This window comes from Agelaius phoeniceus, chromosome 1 (genome assembly GCF_051311805.1).
Source record: "Agelaius phoeniceus isolate bAgePho1 chromosome 1, bAgePho1.hap1, whole genome shotgun sequence".
NCBI lineage: Eukaryota > Metazoa > Chordata > Aves > Passeriformes > Icteridae > Agelaius > Agelaius phoeniceus.
This window is the reverse complement of record NC_135265.1, coordinates 133,414,160-133,437,692: the sequence shown is the minus strand read 5'-3', so window position 1 is coordinate 133,437,692 and position 23,533 is coordinate 133,414,160. Positions and strand designations below refer to the sequence as shown.

At 43.0% G+C, this 23,533-nt stretch overlaps 1 protein-coding gene across 1 annotated transcript; it reads right to left on the bottom strand.

Moving 5' to 3' along the window:
- Nucleotides 1–3,839: 3,839 nt before the first annotated feature.
- On the bottom strand, nucleotides 3,840–12,701 carry GEM (GTP binding protein overexpressed in skeletal muscle). Its single transcript, XM_054643144.2, has 5 exons — nucleotides 12,580–12,701; nucleotides 10,511–10,853; nucleotides 7,367–7,443; nucleotides 6,680–6,884; nucleotides 3,840–5,087 (listed from the first exon to the last, which is right to left on the bottom strand). Exons 2-5 carry the CDS (start codon nucleotides 10,842–10,844, stop codon nucleotides 4,810–4,812), a joined length of 894 nt encoding a protein of 297 aa, XP_054499119.1. The 5' UTR covers nucleotides 10,845–10,853; nucleotides 12,580–12,701; the 3' UTR covers nucleotides 3,840–4,809.
- Nucleotides 12,702–23,533: the final 10,832 nt, after the last annotated feature.

Here is a 23,533-nt window from a genome sequence, read left to right as displayed (position 1 = left end):
GAACCTGTTGCAGCAAAACTGCTAAAATCACAAGGAACTTGCACAGTGAATTTCAGTGGCTCTAGGCAAAAAACCCCAAACATTACCTTGATGATCTCACATTTGTGATTACAGAGGATAAATGTAGAAGTATTTCAGGCCCCTATGTGAGGTGGTCACTGAGGGAGGAGTGGGACTTGCTGCAAGATCTGTGGGAGATTTCTGGAGTGACAGTACCAGGAGGGGCAGGAGGGGAAGCTGTCAGGTTGCACACTAACATCATGGGCTCTCTGGTCATGCTGTGTATCAAGATTCACCCTTTTTCCTACAGCCATCCCTACCCTGCATTGCATCCCTACACCTGGCTCGTGATCCCTTCTGGGAGCAATGGCAGAAACACAGGCTTCTCCACAGCTTTCTGAAGCATAGTGAAGAGAATGACATGCTATTCCCTTTTTTTAACTGCAGGGGGTTACATTTAGAGAATTAGAAGTCACTCTATAAACCTCCCACAGAGTCTGCTATGTTTAAAAGTGCTGGCAGTGTATGACCAGCAATGTGACATTTTAGCAAGATTTTAACACAAGATGCCACCAGTGTCTTGGGTCCTTCTGCAAACCTACTGCTGCATGGGTCCTACAAGTGAGAAAACACAAAAGAAAGTGTTTTGTTCTGTCCTCTCTCCTGTGCTACCACAATGAACCAGAACTGATGGGACTGCAGGCAAGGCAGACAGGTCTCATTAAATATTATTTAATGCACTTGGAAGCCACATCTGACAAAACCTACAGTGTGCTGAACACCACCTCAGCCCACAGCATTTGCCCTCCTAACTGAGCAATGAGTTAGTCCAGGAAAAGAGCTGGAGGAGAACCAGCCCCAGAGCCCACAGTGGCACTTATCTCCTGTGCTTGTGAGTCAGACACAGGAATGGTTTGCATGATGCATTCAGCTCAATGGTCTTCAGAGGTGTTGCAAGAAATGAGTTGCTGGGCTCACTTTTGGAGAGTCGATACTTTATTAGTCCAGGGATCTCATCAGTACATTTTCTCCTCTCTGCATGCCACAGCTTTCTCTGAAATGCCTTCCCAGGGAGAAGGAGCTGTAGCAGATTGTAAAGAGGCAGAATTCAACTGCTTCCTTCCTCTGCAGCAGCCCCCTGTAGGTCCCCTATCTTCACCAGCACTGCTCCTGTAAGGAGCCCTTTCTCCCCTTTGTATCTGAGCCCCAAAAAGCCCAAGAGAGAGAGCTCAGGTCTTTATGGCTTTCCATGGGGTTGATGTTGAGAGGCTTGTATATGTGAGGGTCAAATGCACAGTACATCCATTGATTTTATTGAAAATATCTTTCTTTTACTTAACTAAATTTTATCAATAATTCTCCCAAATCCAAAATCCTGTAGCACCATGCAAATCCACATAGTGCCATAATAATGAGTTGTTTTCTCACAAAGCATAAGTAAACTTTTCTTCATGCAGTTCATCTGTCACGATTAAAGATTACAGAGCTGGACATGCTCTGTAATTCCTCTTACAAATCTGATCTTTCTTCTTGAAGAGAGATTTTTATAACAGCTATTTCACTATAATTGGCATTTTGTGTGTTCTTAGACTTCTTTTTTTTCTGTACTTATTTTCTTTTATTTTATTTGGACTCTGTGAGTTTTGCTGTTTTGGCCTTGGTGCTCTCAGTGCTGTGACTCACGTATTCCACAGCCACTGCCAAATCTCTGGGTCCAGCACTGAAATTATCACATTAGGATCTGTCATTGTAGCCCTGACTTCATAAATAGCAAACAGTGATTAGAATTGCTGATTGATCCATTCCACAGTATTGGACACTCACATCTGAGATGAACAGAGGGACTGTTAAAGATATTGAAGACTTGAAATGTCAGCATTCCAGAGTAAATTAGTATTAATCAGTCATTGCAGGTACACTAGCTCTTTATATATAGTAAGAGTTGCTGTATTTGGTAATCTGGTGATGATCAGCTAAAACCATGACTCACATTAATCTCATGAGCTGCAAGGGAAAGCCCCAGCCCTTCCTCCATGCCCAGCTTGCTGCAGCCATTTGGATCAGAGCATAAGCCTGGGTTCCTTTAGATGGAACACACAGTGCCCTTCAGGAGTGCATCTCAGGCACTGCAGTCCCAGGTGGACATTCAATCCACAGGACCAGACCAGGTTCAAATCAAGAAAAGCCCTGAAATGCACAAAGTGTAGATGCTCAGGCCCAGCTCTCTCACTCCACATCCACAGGTCAGAAATAACACACCTGGGTGGTGTCTGAGCTCCAGCTCCATGGAGGGGATGCTGCTGCTTGTGGACTTTCACCCAAGCATGGAGCCTGCAGGGTGAACCAAGGGGCTGTGAGAGGTTGCCTGGGACAGGAAAGGTGGAGCCATGTGTTTAAATTGTTTTGGTCCAAGGGCAGTAGTGTGCTGTACAAAGACCAGCAGCAGCCCAGAAGATAGAACTGCAGTGATGACTGCTTGCTGTGAACAGGAAAAGTCAGGTGGCATGCCATGGCCACTGCACAGCTCTTTGTGGCAGCTTGTGACATCTCAGGGGAATGGGCCTACCTCACTGGATTTTTTCTTTGAAAAATCATATGTTTTAGAAAGAAATTCTGCTATCTTGGAAGGAGTGGAAGGAGATGAGAAAGGATATGAAAACTTCCTGGGCAATTCCAAATTTTTATCATGCCATCAATGTATCCTGATATCATAATGATGTTATGAACATATGAACATGCATGAACCCTTTTATTCCTAAGGGCTGTATGTATGATCAACATGGACATTTTGCATTTCTTCAAAACCTGCTTGGTTTAGATTTGTAGCTTGACAGATACAGATTAAACTAAGGAAATGTGCTGCTTGCTTAAAGCTATACTTTCATTTCATAAATATAATCTTAAAAATTAATTTGTGCAATTTTGTTTTCATTTTTGAATGGGGAAAGGTTCTGAGAGTTTAAAAGTTCTGAAAACTAAATTCTCTAGACTGCTCTGGGCTGACCTTAGGTTGCATGCTGACAGCTCAAAAGCATTCATCCAAAATGCAGCAACATGGATCTTGTCTGTGCTCATTTCCAAAGGGTTTTTTTCTGTTGTTGTCAACACTTTATTCTAGATCAGAAATTTCCTTCCAGGGAGATCTTAATACCACACAAGCATTGAGTCATTCTGTAATGGGATGTTATACCCCTAGAGAACTGCTAGAAGTCATCTCCTCAGCAGAGGAAATTGTGGGCAAACACTCAGCAGGCTCATTCTGGTCCAGAGCATTTGGTACATGAAAACTGCAGCCCAAAATGGGGAATCCAAGTTTCACCTTGTTGGTGTTGCACGTTTTTGGCTTCATCATCTGGGAAGATGAGCTGCCAGGCTGGAGATTTGGCTTTTCTGAGCCACCAGAAAATGCAATGACTGTACCTCTGACCAGCATAGCCAAGAGGAAAATAGCACAAATATGCCCAACAGCAAGTGAGGATTAGGGCACACCATGCCAGCCACCTGCTTTCTGTCCATTTCACTTCTCTTCATCTCCAAAACTGGGGTAACAGTACTCATCTACATTTCTAACGTGTTTCTAGGCTAAAAGCCAAACACCTTTGCTAGAAGTGATTTATTTTTAACTCTGTCACCCCAACCCCATTTTTATGTGAGGGATATTGTGCACTTGTCTTTGAGGCTCCTGGTGCTTCCTGCCTTGAGATGCTAGGTTGCTATGTAACCTGTGCTCAGAGAGGTAAGGAATCCTCACTGCACCTCTCAAGAAGCAAACTTGCCCAGCATGCACAATCTTTTCTCTACTTGAAAACATTCTTAGGGATTTTATACTGAGGCTCAAAGGCAGTCATATATTTTATTTATTTTATTACAAGGCATGTAAGTAAAAACTTGCATATCTGAAAAAAGATATTAGATAGAAAACAGTAATAAAATTAACATTATTATCTTAAGAAAATTGGTAATAAATACATTTCCCCTCAACATTAAAATGCTTGTTATTTTGCACAACAATAAATACAGCATAGCTCTGGCATAGAGAAAGGCCAAGGATGGATACAAGAAGTCCACGTGGTGGCATAAAAAAGCTCAGGTGATTTTTAAAGGTTTGGCATCCTGCACTTGATGCACTTTGATACAACTTGCACTTTAATTTTAATTTTACTATGATTTTTAAACAGTCCCATAATATGAAAACATGAGAGGAAAATTTGTTTGACTGTAGGAATTTTCCTTTAAATATTTTCAAAGTAAGAGATGTGTAAACTCACTGAAACTAATCCTCAAAATAAAGAAAAAATACCAAACAGTTGTCATTGTGGTTATTCTACAAATGCTTTTTTTTTCAGCTGTGGGTGCTGAAGCCTGACCAGACAACTGACAAGGGACCAATCTCCAGTCAGTTCCTCAATTCTTTACACATTTTTAAAAAAGAAATATTACTAGCAAGGAGAAAGAGTAAAGACAGTAGTATTCACTTCCCAAGTTATGGCGTTTGAGGTTCTTACACTATTATCCAAAGGTGAGAGGAGAAAGAACAGGTGTATTCCAGAACAGCTCCCAGCATAACTTTGGGTCATTCTGGTCTATGCTTTTCTTTTAAAACTACTGACAAAAAAAAAATCAGAAAAAAAAAAAAGGAAGAGCTATTTCCATGCACTGTGCTGTTCTTATGCCAGCACATATCATCACAATCACAGCTGTGAACCTAAGTCACTGATAGCCCAATCTAATATAGATTGATTGATTGTCCTATGACAAAGTTAGATAATGTCCGCAAAATGCCACAAGCTCTGGCAGAGTCCAGTGTTCTTAAAGTACTGAGAGGTCATGGCAAGACTTGGACTTGAGTTTGAAGGCCATGTTCTTGTTGTTCTTGGCAACTATTTTGCCCCAAAACCGCCTGGCTTTCTTGGGGATGCTCTCTCTCCGTTTCTGTAGCGCCAGGCGCTTCTCGTTCTTTTCCTTGCTGTCCCTGCGGAGCCGGACTTGCCGCACGATGCCCTCGAAGAGCTCCTTCACGTTGTGCTGCACAGCTGCTGAGGTCTCGATGAACTTGCAGTCAAACACCACGGCACAGGCTCTCCCCTCTGCAAAATCCCAAGGTGGGAACGTTACATGGGGGCACAGGGCCACGGGGAGCAGGGACAAGCTGCCATGTGCAGGGAGTCAGAGCCACTGGGGAATTCCTCAAGCCCGATATAGGCACAGATAAGTCTTTAATCACCTGGTGCTGCCTGCTAGCCCAGGATCCATCTGCCCTGTGTCACAGCTGCTCCCCAGAGGGAGTGGGGGGTGTACGGGGGGTAAATCCCCTCCCAGTAAAGCCCAGCCCACAGTGCTGGCTGTGAAGATAGCGCAGAATGATGAACTTGAGCCACTGAGACACTGAAGGCTGGGAGGCCAGCAATGCCTCAACACCACCTGACCATCTGCAATGCACACTCCCTCAAGCTGATGATGGCACTCTCCAGGCATACAGCACAGCACTGGAGGCAGAGCACTTTCCTCCTTCAAGGGCCATGGCTGTACTGTGACAATTTCAGTGAGAACAGACACATGTACAAAACCCTTAACAAAGGGTGTCTATGGCTTTAGGGGTGCATCTGAAGTCATAGTTCTTATTCTCAAATACATGAGCCTAAGCTAAACCTGACAGCTGTCTTACACACAAGCCAATTTCTGGCTTGCTGTGAATTCATCGCCAGGGCCATTAAAGTGACATGGATTCACCTGCCATCTTTCTAAGGAACTTTCAATCTGGGCAAAGAGGAATGAGAAGGCCACCCTGGGCTCCCTATGAACCCCTCAGTTCAAGCTCTTTACTTGGGGCAGCTGTGACAGGAGCCAGAGGAACTGCACACATCCACAAAGCAAAGAAAAAAGTCTAGCTCAACTGGGAAACAGAAGAGCAGAACAGCTGCAGAGAGAGGAAAATGCTGAGGAGAAGATCCCATGTTTCTGATGGGCCAAGATAAGAACATCTAATGCATGGCTGTGTACTACAGTGTGCCACCTCAGCCCCAGGGAAGACTTTCCAAGAAGATATTTTACTGGCTGCAGATGTTGAGAGTCAGCAGCAGTGCTCCCAACAATATCTCCTTTCCTATTTATGGGCTTAGTGGTTCCTCGTTTGTTTGCAGCCAAAGGAAGGCTGATTTAGCATCCCAAAGCAAGGCAGTAAGGAGACCTCTTCTAAAAGGCTGCACAGTTCCTGCCTAGACTAGCAAAACAAAGATGGAGAGGGAATTTTAATTCGTCAGGGAGGATGGAGAACTGGTTATAAAGAAGAGAATTTTTGGCAGCAGAATAAAGGGGGCTAAACTTGTTATGCATAAACATGCATTGGGAATACAAAGGATTTCCAGCTACCAGAGAAATCACATATTGCAATGGTCTTACACTAGGAGCTGGAAGGGAAGAAATCCCATTTATGATGGTACTTAATAAATATAGAAAAGGGATCATCTGATATATAACAGTATTACCAAGGAAGGCTTAGGGATCTGGCAGACCCTACCCAGTCCTCTGCCCTCTGTTCCAGTCTTCTTTTATTTTATTACTCTTTTATTGCCTAGTCCTGATCACAATGTACTCCCTCAGCCAGAGCACTGCAGTTTGTCCAAAAGCTACTAGATGACTTTTAATGTTTATCTCGGGTTTATGCTCATAATTTCCTTACCTGCCACTGAAACTTCACGGCACCTGACAAGGTCACTTTTGTTGCCAACCAAAATAATGGGGATATCTTCTTTCTGGCGTGCCCTGCGGAGCTGTATCCTGAGCTCAGAGGCCTTCTCAAAGCTTGCCCGGTCTGTGATGGAGTAGACGATCAAGTAGGCGTCTCCCACTTGCATGCAGTGCTCTCGAATCCATTCTCCCTCTCGCTGTTCAAATTAAATGGTCAGACATCGTTATGCCCAGAGCAGATTTTACTTAGAAAGTAAAACATTAGAGAATCCAAATGCATTCCTGCTCTAAACTGTAATGGGTATGGTTTGAATCACAGTTATACTACAAGTAATTCCAAAGTGGTGATGGTATGAATACTTCACCACAAAGGAGGGCAAAAAATTGCCCCAGATAATTTATTGTGCTGGCTTTAGGCTGGAATGAAAAGGGTCTGGAAAGAAAGCTTGAATGTTTTGTTTTATCATTAAAAAAAAATGAAGACTCGCACTTCTCAGACTCACAGTGCAGAGACATTAGGCATGTTTGCCTTGACATTGGGTAGGGTTAATCCTATATCTTCCCTGATTCTGCTGTATGGAAACACCTATTTTCTTTCACAAAGATAACTTGTTTTTTATATTAGCAGTTATTCATATACACTTTCCTGTCAGCATTTGACTGGAACAAATTATAGTACCTTATTATCCCACATGTCAAGCAGAATAACAGTCGCACTTTCCCCATCCACCATCAGGGTTCTTTCATACGTGTCTTCTGGAGAGAAAAGCAGAAAGGTTGGTGATATATTATTGTGTTTCATCGTATACATTAAAAAATCCAAGTTGTTGAATGTGGGGGATTTGTTGGCAGAGTTATTGAGCCAAATTTTAGGCCGGCTCACATCCAGCTCTTTCCTCATTTCCATCCACACTGAATCTGCACTCTGTTCATTACTGGTTGCCTTACTTTCCATGATAGATGAAAGATCAGGAAACAAAATGTTCATTATTTTGGCTGATAGTCTCTTTATCTTATGTGGGAGAGAAAAAATAGAACCAGTGGAAGAAATAACCAAAGGCTGAACATTTGCCCCATGGGAGCAGCAGAGTCCAGCAAGGCTGAGTAATGGAAAATATTTGCTTTCGCTTTAGCATGGACAATTTACGGGTGAACAGTCACTGCAGCTGAGAGCAATACAGCAAACAGCCTACCAAGTGAGGAGGACAGGGTGTTGTGAGACAACAGCTGTTGAGTTTGAGAGAGACTGAGACTTCAGTTGCACATTCTCTCCCATTACACAGTTTCCCACATCACCTTTGATGTCAAATAGCAGAAAAATGAAAAAAGCACAGGTCAGCTATTTTGTACTGCAGCCATAAAAATTCATACCTAGATTAGAAATGCCATGTGGCAAAGTTCTGCCTAAGGGGGGATCTAAAGGGGGCTGTTGCCACTCTGAATTTTGATCAACCCTTGCTGTGAAATCTGCTTCAAATACCAATCTTCCTTCTTTTCACCAAAGCTGGGGACATTAGGATGAGCAGTGAGAAGTTTGGACCCATTTCTAATCTCACACTAGTGGCCAGTGGAAAAAAAAACAGTCTTAAGGTACTGCAGCATTTAAAGGATCTGTCCCAATCACACTTGTACATAGGGTTGTGTCTAACCTGTGCCTCCTAAGACTTCTGCTGGGCACTGATGAAGTGAACTTTCCCCTAAATTGTAATCAGAGCCTTTCCTCAAAGCTAGGGATCCACATCCCAGTAAAAGAATAAGCCAAAAATATTACACATTTAAAATAAAGTCAAATGGGGCCATGCTTAAAATGTCAAGACTAAAAAGACAGAGCTAATCACTAGGAGTGGTTTCCCTTGAGGTCCCAAGAGTATGAGGCTTGTGTTCATGAGTTAGCTTCATCTTACAGTCAGTAGCAAAGCCCCTCCATAAAAGCAGCTGTGCTTCTCTGTAAGCTGGCTACCCTGAAACTATCCTCTCATGTAATTAAATTTCCAGTGTGTAAGCTAAAGTTCCAGTTTGTAATGCTAAAGTAAATAGTTCCTTCAAGTGACTGAGCATCTGTGCAAGAACAAGCTCCATGCACACCAGAGGACAAAATCCAGAAGACTCCTTCTGCACTGCATTACATATAGAAAAGCTACAAATGCATGATCACACTCCTTGAAAATACCATGCATAAATAATCATATTCAGCACTCATTTGCACCTTGGTCAATCCTAAGGAACTTCCATAAAATATAAAAAACACTGAAAGTGAGCACTTAGTCCATTTCATGCTGTTTTTGAAGCTGACAATAAAAAAGAGAGATAACAGCAAGACTTCCAATTATCTCTTCAGAGCTGGCCTTGAAAAATCTGTCACTGCTATACTCCAAGCAATGCTGCTGGGAGTGTGATGGAAAGAGGAAACCACATGGCTTCATATGAGGGAAAAGAAAACTGCCTGACAGGGGTGTGCAAAGCAAATCAGCTGCACTTCCTGATGGCTTGTCCAAGGATCCTACTCTACTTCAGTCATTTAGCACTAGGAAAACTTTTATCAGAGATACTCCAGGCTGAGAAGCTGGTAGAACTATGGAAAAAGTTGATGGCAGAAGCTGAAGGCAGAGCATGCCTAAATGAGTGAATTTGAAATCCCCCAAAGGCACAAACCTCGGTGTCCCCAGTCTGAGACAGCAAGTAAGGAAAATGTGTATCACACCTTCCTGATACTGGGCTTTTTTAAATCCTGGTCAAAACTTCCCCTAACTGGAGAGTTAAACACACAAAAAAGAAGCTGTCCTGCCTATGCCCCACTGAAGGCTGGAAGAGAAGCCCAGAAAACACTGGCACCATCACACCAAGAGAATACAGGCAAGAGACAAAAGGGAGAGACAAAGAAAGCCCTGCACAGTGACAAAGAAAACCCATCAGCAAACTGCATGTCCCCTGAAAGCAACAGCAACTACATCCTTGGAGACACAGCAGGTTTCTGTGGCAGCACAACCCTTCCACATCAGCATCTTGCCCACAGCATAGCTCAGGACTTGGTGCTACAGCTTCACCTTCTGCATGGTCTGATCTTTGGGATTAAAGAACACTTTGCAATCCTAAACAAAGCAAGGCGGGGAAACAAGGGGCAAGCATCAAAGAGAACCCTACAGCTTGTGTCTTTCCCCCAATGGGCAACAGGACTTTTCCTACTCTGTTGAAGGACCTATATCTTTTATCCTCCTGGAGGAGCCCATTCTGTGCAAATAACATAAACAAGCTTTTTACTCAAAATTTCATTTATTTTACTCAAAGTCCATACAGCCTGTACTAAAGCAATGTGTTTATACAGAAAGGCTGAGATGACTTCTAATGGCAAATACTTTGGAAGTGACTTTTTGTTTATATATGATTTTAAAGTATTTAATTCTTGTAAATCATGAGGACCTTCAGTTGCTTTCTCTCCCACAAGGAAAGCTGGAGTCAGCCCTGTGATGGCAGTGGTGACACAAATGTTGGACCAGCATGAAAGCTGAAGCAGACTCTTGTGTAGCATTATCACAGGTAGGAATGAGAGATTTTCAACAGGTATTTTGGAATTAATTAGTGTAGGAATCTGAATTGCTCTCTTTCAGTGGCTTTGATTCATTGTTGGAGAGTATCTTACTCATCTTATTTTGTTGTTTTCTTGTTTTCTTAAAGAAGGTGCTTGAGTTCAATCAGTTTTGATACTCACATCCAATCACTTGCTACTTCTGGTTTACATTAAACAGCCTCTCTCTTTTTCTGTGCCAATTACTACAGGCAGAGCTGGCTGCAAGCAAACCCCAACACCCAGAACACAATTACCTACCTCCCAGCACCTCACAGTCACTGTCAATGCTGTCGTGCACCCCTGCAAAGATGTTGGCCAGCGAGGACTTGCCCACGCCGTGCTCCCCGATCAGCACCACGCGGTAGCAGCTGCTGCCAGACTCGGAGGAGATGACGGAGTCGGATGACTCTGAGGACCAGCTCCTTCTGTAATATTCATCAGGACTGATAGTGTATCGTTTCTGTGGGTGGTACTCATTGGAGTCTTTCTGGACCAGCAGATTCTTTCCATCAGCAGGGATGCTCCATCGCTGCTGCTGCTGGTGCATACTGCTGTTGTGGGTGCGACGCATGGTAACATTGTTGAGAGTCATTTTTAACCCCTAGTGAAAAACAGGGAAATCACAAATGTTACCCACAAAATATTTAGAAATGCTCTTACTAGCTTCAAGGGGCCACATCATGCTCCTCTGTAGGGACCTAATATGTGAGAAAAGAAAAAATTAGTTTTTCTGCACTCTAGTGTACTTGGTGATGCACAAAGAAGTATTTTAGTTATTAGCTAGTGAGACAGAGCCTGTTTCCCAGGGATAATCCCACCTCACATGCTAAATCTTATCTTGTTTAGCCTTTAGTGGCTCCTGGCTGTGCTGGATGCAGCCCAGTCCTGGAAAGAGGGAGGCATTGCTGTGTCCCAGGAGGAGAAGGAGGGGACAGTGCTCAGCACACCAGTCCTACACAGCAGCTGCAGCCCTGCCGAGACACTGCCTGGGGTACAGGCAATGCTCACCTCCTTTTGGCATCACCAGGGACAAACAGGGACTCTGGTCTCTCTTGCCTCCAACTGCTGGTGCAGCTGGGTGTACAGCAGCTTTCTCATTGACTCAGTTAAGAGCTGAAACTCTTGGGAAAGCAGCAAGGCATCATTCACTGCACTCTTGAGACAACCCTAGTACAAAAAGTCATGCAAGCAAGCCTTGCCATGATGGGTGGATTTGGGTCTTGTCTGTGGCCAGGTAAACAAAGAATGATTCTGCCTCAGACAGTGACTTTTTGGCTGGTAAGAGGAGAATGTAGTGAAATCCAACAGCTCTTCTGAGGAGGTATAAGTTATAGCTTCTACAGGAGATACAGCTGGGAGTAAAGGCTCATTAATTTATAGATATTAAATCAATAACTTCATTACCACACAATTAATTAGTTAGGTTCACTCTTCTTACATAATCATAGCTCTTAATTATAATTTACTCAGCAAACTCTATTTTGCCTTGCTTGGAGGCAGAGAAGAGTGATGTCATTCTCACAGGCCAATACCTACCATTTTTAGGAAAGTTACTTTGATGCATTCCAGCTCCCAAAGTGACCATTATTTAGATATTTTCCTTTTTGCCCTATATCTGATGTTTCTCGGCTCCCTCCTCCATTTCAGTAAATAGGCTAATTGTCCATAAAATTCACCCAAGCACTTTCAAACCTCAATTATAGGTCATGAACAATAAAAAGAACAGTAAAGCAACAGGTACAAATTGCTGTTCTTCTTCATACAAAACTGTCTGAAAACTTCTATGAATAAATTCCCAGCAGGACCTAGGACAAATATATAGAAAAAGCACTGTCTGAATTTACTACAGAATACACAATATTTTCTCTGTGATGTGCAGTACTTTGGAGCAAAAGGAGATCGTTTACATGGTCCTAGTCACAGTAACTTTGTCAGCAAGAAATACATCTAAAGAAGAAATCACGCACTAAGCAAAGGCTTCTTCACAAACAAAATTAAATATTTACTGTGGTTGAATTCTAAAATGCACTTTTTCCTTGCAGTATGCCCATTGAAAAGACCAGATGAAAAAAGCCAGATCTGATTCAGTCAAACGGCAGAGAGTAACTCACAACCTGCAACAAGCAGTCACTCACAAAACCACCACAAACACAAACATTTTACAATTTAGCCTCTAACAAATTGTCATCCCTCATTATAAAAAGCCAAGCGAGTCCCTGTCACCCCCTGTGCTCCGAGCTCAAACTGGTTTTGCCACCCCATACTGCATTCAGCTGCCTGGGTCTCCAGCACCTCCAGGAAAAGACTGGGTCCAAAAGCACTCTTACTTGTGCCAGGCTCCGGCAGCCAGAGCAGTCCTTTGTTCCTGCCCTTGTCCCTCGCTGCGCTGTGGCACACTGAGCAGCTCTGCCGAAGTCAATCCTCCCCTGCTCTGGGACTGCCGCTTTAATTCTTTCTCAGCAAACCTGGTTTATATTAAGCCCATCTGATCAGAGACAGGGCTTTTCCGTGACGTGGCTGGACTTTCCATACAACAGCCAGCCCCCAGCTGGGGGAAAGCAGACATGCAGAAGAGAAAAACTTCTCTCAAAACAATCTCAAAAGACTTACTCAAAATCATGTGATTGTTTTAATATTGCCAGTAAAATAAACACTTTTGGTTCTTGCATGATGAAAACAGGAAAGTGGAACAAAAATAAATAATACATGTCATTTAGCCTCAGAGAGCTTTTAATTCAAATGTTATCAAAATTAATGATGATTTAAAATTTACCTAAGTTTATTTAATGCATGAACTTCTGTAAATGTATTATGTATGTGTTCTCTGTCTGCAAAACACACTTAACCCCCTTCTGGACAAAATATTTCTCTAGAATAAAAAATCTGAATGTTATTTGAAATTTTTTAGAAGTAAGAATATTATTCTAGGGGCTTTGTTGGGGTATTGTTTGTTTCTTTGTTTTTAAAACTCCAATATTAACAAACCTGTTATTCTCTCTCAGCCTCCAAGTGACTGCACCCAGTCTCCTGAACTGTACAACCATCTCTCTTTCCCTTCTGCTCCAATATTTAATTACCAAGGGCTTGAAAAGACATCCAACTATGAATTCAGTGTTACTGCAGCTGGATGTTGGCAAAGATGCATCAGAACACACAAAGTCTGCATAAAGTCACACAGTGTTGACACTGTGTACAGGAACAATCACTATATAGTGTACATACCACAAACCCAGGGTCTGGTCCTTAGATTTTTATAACCTCACAGCTGATTGGTAGAAGAAATTTTGCCAGAAGGCAAGAAATCCAAACCTGTTGTAACTTGTAACAACATACTTCTTCATTAGCAAACGAAGAGTAAGAAACTGTGATAGAACTACTTGCTAGGGCTACCACAACTTCTATATAAGTATACACAAACCCTGTAGCCAGCTCCCAGTTATCCAGACTCTGGATTAAATATAATGAGGTCCTACTGCTTTCTCTTATATTTACATATTTACATTTTACATTTACATTTATATTTACAATCTCCTGGTCCCTGAATCTGATAGGACAAGTTCTTATCCTAGAAAGTCTGAACAACTTTGGCTTTAAACAGAAGGAATTTTTTTTTTCCATTCTACAGGCAAGCAAATCTTTAACTGACAATGTACCTTTATTGAAGGGAACACTGATGTGCAGAAAACATCTCTTGCTAACACTGTAATTGAAATCTCCTTGCTTTGTTTCCCCTTTGGCTTTATTGCATTCCTGTGTCTTTCATGAGGGTTTTCAAGGACCTCCTGAGCCATTCTCAAGTTTTAAAAGCCTAGAGCTTTTCACAAACTAATAGGTACTCATCAATGTACATGAAAATTATGCAGATCTACCAAGGGTAGAATTGAGCAAAAATATGCCCTGATTTTCCTTCATGTGTATTTCAGTGCTTGGCAGCAGCTAAACTGGCCGCAGGTCCTGCATCTTCACCTCACCTGTCCCTTGCTCATCAGGCTCTGGGCCTCTGCTGCTGAGTGATAATCCCAAAGAACACAAAGTGCCACATCCCTCTGTGTAGGTTGTACAGAGGGGCTTGTAATACCTACTGCACAAAATGTAACTACATCTCTGTCCAGGAAGGATTGTGGCATGGACAGTACTTTGCAAAAATACCTTTCCTGTTGGTATACCCAACTGTAGTTGCTTGTTTTTTTGAAACATGCTGGGAACCATGAAGGTGAGTGGGTGGTTGGAGTACTATGGACCTCAGGTTTGCATAGCTCTGTGTAAGTTGTCTGTAATTTGTCACTGCTGAGTAAAAAAGCAAAACCTGTCCACTGCAGGACTGGAGAGATTTATGGCCAGAGTGATTGCATCAGAACTGCAGGCTCTAATGTCTCACCCAAATGTTTAACATATATCACAGCAGAAAGTGCAGACAGAAGAAATAAACCAAAGTCAAAAAAGCCTTTGTGTTTAGTTGTAGTTACTGTTAGATTAGGAATTGCTAGACATCATCTTTCATATCCTCTCTCTAAAATTCAAGACAGACAAAGAAAACACATCTCTCCAGAACCACACAATGTATCTCTTCCTTAAAGCCATCCAGAACAGTTGTCCCACCATGGCATGAAGCACTTGTACTTGGGGAACTTGCATGTGTGTTTTCCTTTGCATTGTCTCTTCTGAGCCGACTCTGGTTTTCCAACTGGACAATTCACTCTCCAGGTCCCATTCTGCACTACACACCCACAGGGTGTGGCATTGCTGCTCCTCAGGGAATGCCACCAGCACTCATGAACTTCACTCACTCCATCTGTGGGGGAAACACTTTCTTAACTGTTTTTAAAGCTGGGGAGAGATGCAGCCTTTTTAGCCTCTGGGTACTTACTTACAAGGGATAACAGCAGGCTGATCACTGAAATATATGAACTGAGTCCTTCTCAGGGACAAAAACAATCCCCCAGACTGATGGAGACTGGTGCAGTCCTGGTCTGTTCAGCCCTTTTGCACTCTTTGCTGGTCAACACTTCTGCAAGTCTCGTGCCTGCCCAAGCTCAGGCACGAGAAGAGACAAACCAAAAGGCCAGCGCTGTCGCAAAGCACACGAGTGCTTGAACGTAACTGCCTGGTGCAATACCAACAGTCAGGGCCATTGTTTTTCTTCCATCTTATCCACTCTCTGTTTCATTAATCACATCTTAAAGGAATTCTCCCTGCAGCCAGGATGAAGTAAACATTGCAGAGTAGCAGTTCTGCAATCCTTCCCCAGCCAATTACAATTAGACCAGGTGATGCCCAGAGCAATTAGGCAGAAATTTTCCATTGGATATAAAAGCAGTGCTTTTTAGCTGACACTTAATTAGCCAGTTTGAATTTATATATATGATGGCAAAAGTAGTTTCTCAAACCTTCTGGTGTAAGGGTTGTCCACAGAGAAGACATAAACCATCTCGGAGTGGGAGGGAAATTCATGAGAGGAAAAAAAATTTTAAAAAGCAGGAAAAACAAAATTCAGATTTCATTCAATGAAAACTGAATGCAGCACGTTTGAAAGTGCACTTTCTCCCCATGCAACCAGCAGAGAAGTTCACCTTCATCTTTCCCCTCAGAAGGCCTGACTGAGTAGCCTTTGTTCCCAGCAGTGAGTTGCCTGCACAGGCAGTGAATGAGGTCTGCCTCTCCTCCAGACCATTGTGGCATTTCACATTTTGCTCTGCTTCTCACATCTGGCAGTGCTGGCAGGCCCCTGGCTATTCTCAGCCCTACCAAAAACAGCAGCTATGGACAGAAATTAATTTGAGTGCTGGGCTGGATAGTGCTGGACACACTGGGAGTGCCCACAGTCACTGCACGTCCTCCCTAGGGAAGCTGCTCCATTGTCACCATTCATTCCTACAGCACAGGCAGCCACAGGCAGCTTGGTGAGCAAATGTAGTACAAAAGGCAAAAATAGATGTGGGATGAAGCAGCACTGGGCCCACAGCAGTGGGACCACTGGATTACTTACACCAACTTATGTCCACAGCTTTGCCTTTGCCCAATTCACATCCAATGACTCAGTGTGAAGTTTCATACTGACTGAAAAGGTACAAGGGATCAAACACTCTGAGACTGGGATGTATGAGGTAGGGAAGTGAAGGATTATATGCCTTAAGTAAATTACTGAGGATTTTAAGAGGGGGACAGGGCAGAGAAAGACACTGAGAAATTAAGGAATAATAAAACATTGTTTCATTTTAAGGGATGCAATCAGAACCACCTGAAAGTGCCAGCATCCAATCTAAAAAATTGCTCTTTTCAGTGGAGTAGATTTGGTAGGCCCTGCTCCTAGAGCTGCCTCCAGGGAGTACTGGATTTGTTCCACCAGCTCCTTTCCTTCCACATCACAGCAGCACTTTTACAATTCTTTAACTGAGCACTGAAGTGGAACATGGCCCTTTGGTGATGGGCACAAGGATAGGGAAGAAGCACTGATCTGCACAAGTTAGCTGTAAAAGCCAGCATTACAGTTCTCAGGGAATAGGATTGCCTTTAATCAGCTGACTCATTGGAGAACCTCTATTGCTTGCAGATAATCTGGATTCTGATGTACCAAAAGGAACATGTGTTCTATATCTGTGCACTGTAGAGCTTTGTTGACTATAACCAGTGTCCAAAGGTATTTTCCTTATTAATGCATTAAGCCAGCAGAGTGGAAGACTCAGCAGAAAATGAGAAATGAGCAGCCAGGGGAAGCAATGCAGCTCAGTTCATAATAAAATACAAGTTACTTTTTAGTCTAGTTAACTGAAAAGAAATGAAAAGAACTGTCAGCTTTGAGGGGAGAAAAAAGAGCAATGATAAAAAGTAAATGGCAAAACTGGATTATTTCAGTAAGAGTTACTTAGCAAAAGGACTGCCTTTTTCCCAGTCTTGCACTCAATGACGTTAATGACTTCTGCCAATAATTGTCCAGGGAATGGGATTAAGTCATATATGGCATAAATAAATGTGCTTTTCAATGCAATTTTTAAAAAATCGTATAATACTAACAATAGTTGAATGTGAGCTAGCCATAAATTTTTTCAAATACTGAGCTAAAAAAACCTTTAGATGAATGGCACCAGCACAGAAGACTTTTTTGTAGCTGGGACCCTTGTAGTATGCCACAGTTCTCAGTGCAATCAGGTTCAGGAGCCACAGTGTCCTTTGCAGCTACAGGATTCACAGAGTTTTACATCTTGATTTTATACCACTAAGTGAAGATAGTAATTTAAAAATAGGCAAATGCTGCATCAGCAAACCATAGGTTAGAAACTTCAGCAGAACAATGATCTTATTCTGATCTTCAGACCTGTTGAAGGGAGATCCAGGAAAAGGTCTTTTGCTCTAAATGCAATTTCTTCTTCACCTTGCTTTCCAAGACTCTTACACTGAGTGCAGCCAACAATAATTATCAATACTCAGGCATACTCACACAGAAATACAAAGGAAGCCCTGCCAATAGAAGCAAATCTACTTTAAAAATATTCCACATGGTGGTCAGATCTTGACTTTCAGGTCCTAGATTGCATTTATCTACAAAACAAGCCGTCCTAGGATGGCAAGAGAGCACCACTGAGCTCTCTGACCCACCTTGGCTTGCAAAACACCTTCTGTTTTGCATAATCAAAAAATGTTTTTGACTGATTGTCTGAGTGGAGGAGTCCTACTTCTGGGTCAAGGCTGACATGAGCAGGGTGGAGGAGCCCTGGAAGAATGGGCAGGGCTGTGGGTGTCCTCAGGACCCCAACTCCCACCTGGTGCACTCCTTGAGGAAAGGTGGTGGCACATGGTTGAGGCAGAGCTGGATTTGTTTGGGCTGGTTCAGTCCAGGTCACACCAGGTCTTTCACTCACATTTGCACCAGGAGAAAAGTGTCAGGCTGAAACACATGGCACACAAAACACCTGGCAGTGGCTAAACCAGCTCTTCCTCCAAAACATTGGGTCACAGCTGGGGCGTGGTGTCTGGGTGTCATATCCTTTCCCAGCTCTCCTTATTGTGCAGTCAACCAGCAGTCAAAACCACAGCTAAATATGGTCTTGTTGGAGGGAGCTCTGATCTCTCCCCGTTTACAGTATCGTCCACCCAGTGTCCCTGGTTCAGCGTTCGGCTGCCTGCTTGCCACACTAGCACCCAGTAAAGTGATGCTTCATGTGATTGCCCAGTGATTCACTGCCTTGTTTGGATTTTCTGGCTCCTGGGCTCATGTTTATCAGCAAAACACACACTCTCCAGTGTCAGGCTTTAAGCGGATTGGAGCCACACAAAATGCCTTTGAGCAAGATGCGCTACACAGTCAGGCATAAATAATGTCTACTTAATTGAACAACAGCATCTCTTTTATTTACATGGCTTTACCCTTATGTCATTTATTATGTACTTTCCACTTTCCAAAATATAAGATGTGATAATGGACCTATAACTGAAGACACATTGTTTATTTTCTTTTTGCAGAGCTAATTCTTCACCTCTGTTGTACAGTGTTCATGGCAGGTGAACTGAGCACTGGCCCCTGTAGGTAGGATTAATTTCACCTCATTCAAACTGCTTGCCTTGCTTCCAGAGTGAAGCAGACAGGGTTAACCAAGTAGCTCCAGGGTGATTCATCTAACACAGGTTGATGAATCATGGAGATGCCTCTCTCCCCACTGACCACAGAGGTTGGGGAGATGAGTCTCTCTGCACTAATGCTGATTTTAAACTGCATTGTCTGAAAGCTGTACTGGCAGTCAAGTGAAATGAAGAAATCCCTAATGGCCTAAAGGCTAATTTTGATGATGATTTTTACTGATGTCCTTTTCAGGTGGGCAATAAGTATGACAAGTTTTAAGATTTAATCATTGCATATGCTTAGAATTTTCCTGCTCCCATACAGAGGGTGCATAAATACACAAAGCAACTTGGCTATAAAACAGGAGAAACCTTTACTGGGTGCCACGTTCACAACGGATGGCAACAGGAATCTTTTCCCAGTAGCTGCTGAGACACTTCTGGGGAGGAATTAGTTCTGCTGCCATCCCCAGTGACCAAGCACCAACTGCTGTTTCTTCACAGCCTCAGACATATGACAACACATGGCTTGTGGAGTTTTCTGCCCTGCTTCTGCAAGCCAGTGCTGCTGTCAGTGCATCACTACAGACACGTCCTGCTCCGTCTAGCAGGCCTCCTGAAAAAGGAAGATCACAGCTAGCATGTTTTTCAGGGAGCATACTCAGTAAAACAGCAGCAGTTACAATGCTGTCAGCTGCAATCTTATGCTGTGAAGCCAGTTCCTTGGCACTGAAGGCTCTTGGGTTCTGTAGGAGCCAGAAAAGGGAGGCACAGCTGCAGGAGGATCTTCTTGAGCCCTCTAGCTAGGACACACACATGCACACGTGGATGATGATGATGATGATCAAGCATGTAGAGTGACCTCCTACAACAACTGCTAGTTTGTCTTTTTCTTTCTCTCTATTGTTTTAATCAAATTTATTCATTTTGAAAGCAGGCAGTAAACAGAGGAGCTGGGCATAGAAAAAAAAGCCATCATTAATAACTCTAATCAACCATCTTGATGACTAGCAGAACTTCCAACAATTTCACTGCATTGTGCTCCAGTGCAAATCATATTTCTGCCTCTCTGTGATAGTGTGAGACAACACCATCCTTCTCAGCAGTGGACTCTGCAAGGTCTCTGTCATGTTTTCCCTCCTTTACAGCAATTAACACATCTTTTAATACTTTCTGAGCATTTTCTACACTAAAATTTCTTATTAATAAGGGAGGACTTTTTCTCATCATCTCACCAAGCATGCTACTGATTAAAAGATGCAAGTGAAAAGAAGTGTCATTTGTGCATCAAGCCCATTTCTCAGGTGAGCTGCTCTGAACTGGGTACCTGACATGCATTGTTCTTGTGAAGTACAAAATTTGAATAACTGGTAGGAAAAAGTTTTGATTTTTTTGAGGCTGTGGAAGTAGCCCTGTTTTTCACTAATCCTCTGTTACTGGGAGTTTACTCAACGGTCAGGCCGGCAGTTTGAGAAGCTAAAAGCAAAATAGCTAATTCAAAGTCACAAGCTCAAGGAATGTATTTCTAGCATGACTTCTAAACTAGATCTGATTGTTGATGCTCTACAATCTCAGTTCTATGAGCTCCCATTTGGAGCTGAGCAGGGGAGGCAGCTGCACAGCCCCTCTGTCCCTCCCACCACTCTGTGCCCTCTCTGCAGCCCTGCTCTGACAGATTTTAAACAATTCTGTCACGCTGTCAAGTAAGACCCACAAACATGAACTGAAATGATAAAACATATCAACAAAGAGAGAAGCAAGGGGGAACAATACAGACACGTCCCTTTGCAAAAGGCAGAGAAAATATTTTGATCTCCTAGTTACAAGCCCACTCCTGGTTGACTTCTGACCCAAGACTCTGCTGCTGACAATTACATCACCCCTGCTGGCCAGTATAACTCTACCTCCAGTAGCTCTTTGCCTTGTTAGCAGGGTATGCAGAAGAGCAACTTCATCTCAGTGAGGCAGTGGAGGGAAATGGGCTCCTTCAGCAAGGAGAGGAGAGGGGAGCAGCTAAGGCAGGAATTGGCACTGGATTGCCTCCCATGCTCTCCCTCACTCACAGCTTAAGGAAAAGGTGAAGCTAAAAGGAGAAGCACCCTTAGGGTACAAAATGTTCTTTGGTTAGAGGATCAGATGGAAAAACTCTGTCTGACAGCATATCTGAGCATCTTCAAATATCTGCTCCTATGAAATACCTCTTTCTTCTCTCACACTACATCAGAAACCACCCTTAAATTTAGTCAAGTCAAGAATAACTGAGATTTAAAAACATGTCCAAGTTATGGAAAGACAAAACAGCAGTAAGTCCATATGTTCCACAGAGAATGAAGACCCTGTGCCCCATATACCTGCACATTTCTGGTTCAACAACACTGCACAGCACCTGTGCTGGATGCTCACACTTCTCACAGAGAACAGAACATTTCTACTGCCTTCACTACCCTGGACTCTCTCTGTTATCTTCACTTGCCTCATTGGAGGCCTTCAGCATCACCACTGGATTGTTTTCTGATTACCTTGCATGCAGCTTGTTAACTTTTTGTCCTGGGGTGACTTCAAGATGCTGAGTTGTATCCCCATTCGTCTGTTTAGCTCAGAAATAAGTTCTGCACCTTTAAAACTAGACCTGAGAGCAAACGTGGGGGAGAAGGAAAAGCAGTGGAATATTTTTCGTGGCTGTATTCAAAGCACAGAAATAAGCAGTGCCCTTGGAGTTCTCCGTTCTGCAGACAGATGGGGAGCTTTCCCTTGCTGTTTTTGCTGGTTCTTCTCTTGTTAGCTGAGGCCAGAAGGGTTTTTGGAACTGTTCAGCCATTGTTCTCTCCGGGAACACCAGGACTATCATCCAGGGGTTCCCCAAACTGCGGAGAGACTGAGAGAACACACCCACGGACACCCACGAAAAGGACTCTGACCTGCAAAAGGGCTGTCTTGGAATTTGCCATTTCTTCAGAACAATGAAGGCTTCTATTGTTTAATATTATTCATTTTCTTGTGTTTGTGAATACTTTGCTTGTTAAATAAACAGTTTTTTCCACTTTCCTCAAAGGAGCTTTATCTCCTGAACAGGTCGGGGGGGGGGAAAGAGCTGCTTGAATTTGCTTTTTAGAGGGACCCCTTTGGAGGTTTCCTCCTAAATTTGCCCTTGTTAACCTTCTATCTGAATAAAAAAAGAAAACCTGATGAGATAAAGAGGTCAAGAGACAGACTGTCAGAGACACATGTCTGACTCATAGAATAGACTCCTTGAGACCATGTAGGTTCAAGAAGTGTTGAATTTGCAGATAGTATATCACTTACAGTGTGTAATTCACTTTTTACATTGCCAGGATCCCAGGAAAGTACTCTCTTTGGAGGCCCCTAAACTCCCAATGCCTCAGTCTCTTATTGCTACAGTCTTGTGACTATATTAAGGAACTAACCCTTCGGAGCCCAAAGGAACTCTGAGAGACCTGAGTGCTGCACCACTTCAGCTTTCCAAAGTGTTCCTCAACCATCATTAACAGAACAGTCCCTTTTCACCTACCACACAGGCAGGGGAGGTAGTTCTTCAGCTTTGTGATAAACCAGAAGTTTCCCTGTGGGTGCACTTGTGCTGGCTGATTCCAAAACCCTCACAGATCCGCCTGAAGGGATCATCAGCTGCTCTGTTCCCATCAGGGGATCAGGAGCAAATGTACAAAGTCATGTGTGGGCTTGTTCAAATTCAACAGAAAAGAGAACCTGCACATTTCATCAGCTTGAGGCTGAAAGTCTGTGGAACTGGGATAAAGTTGGGATGAGGATGTGGAGATGAGGACAGCCTTCATCAACAGCATTTTATCAGTGCAGAGAGTTGAGAGAAGATGAGGTTACTTCTCCCTCACCCAGGATGCAGTCAAGTTTTGGAGGTATCAGACACATAGTGAAACTTTCTGTGAAGGACATGCCTGGCTTACATGCCACTGGTTTTTGGATTTTTTTTTTCCCATGTCTGAAGAACACTGGAAAACATTTTGCTCAGTGAGGAGAAAAGTTCCTGCATTTTAGAAAAGTGTAATAAAAAGTCGTGGAAGTGAAAGAGCAGACACTCAACAGACAACATGTGAGAAGTGAGCTATTTAATGGGATGCTCCATACCTTGAATGCACACAGCAACACTCTGCTGTTGGCCTTACCACTGTAATTTCACCTCCAGATTATACCAGTGTTTTCTCAGTGGCAGCTGCATGTATCACTGGTCCCTGCTGAAGATGCCTCTCCACTTTCACCAGTAGAGCACCCAATACTAAGGGAGCTGCTTTATCCTGGTCCTGGTTTGGTCTGAAGTAATAGAAGTAGCAATCACATATAATTTTTTAAAAAAAATTAAATCCAGTGACAGTGACAGTCATAGTAATGCATGAAGACTGACAGCCACACCAGCTCTGTGCATTCTGTAGCAATGCAAAAGACAGAATAAACCCAAACTCAGACACAAGAAAGTAAGATATAGTGCCTTGCAGAGTCAAATGCAATGCACTGCCTCGAAACTTAATTACTAATTATATTAGAGCTGTACAAATCACCTGGTAGTGACCTTTTTATTTATTTAAAGTCTGCGTCACTACTTTAGTTATTGTCTTTCCATGATGCACTTGTGGAGTGTATACTTTCCTGCAAATGGAGCAGCAAGTTCCCAAAACCCACCTGTTCAAATACACAAACTCTGCTATATGCATTTGAGGCAAAAGTGATTTATCAAAC

Coding starts and splice junctions, on each gene's coding strand:
- GEM (XM_054643144.2), bottom strand. CDS start 10,844: ATGACTCTCAACAATGTTACCATGCGTCGCACCCACAACAGCAGTATG. Junction 6,885..7,366: donor TTGACATGTGGGATAATAAG/GTACTATAATTT, acceptor TAATTTGAACAG/CGAGAGGGAGAATGGATTCG. Junction 5,088..6,679: donor CCGTGAAGTTTCAGTGGCAG/GTAAGGAAATTA, acceptor GGGATTTTGCAG/AGGGGAGAGCCTGTGCCGTG.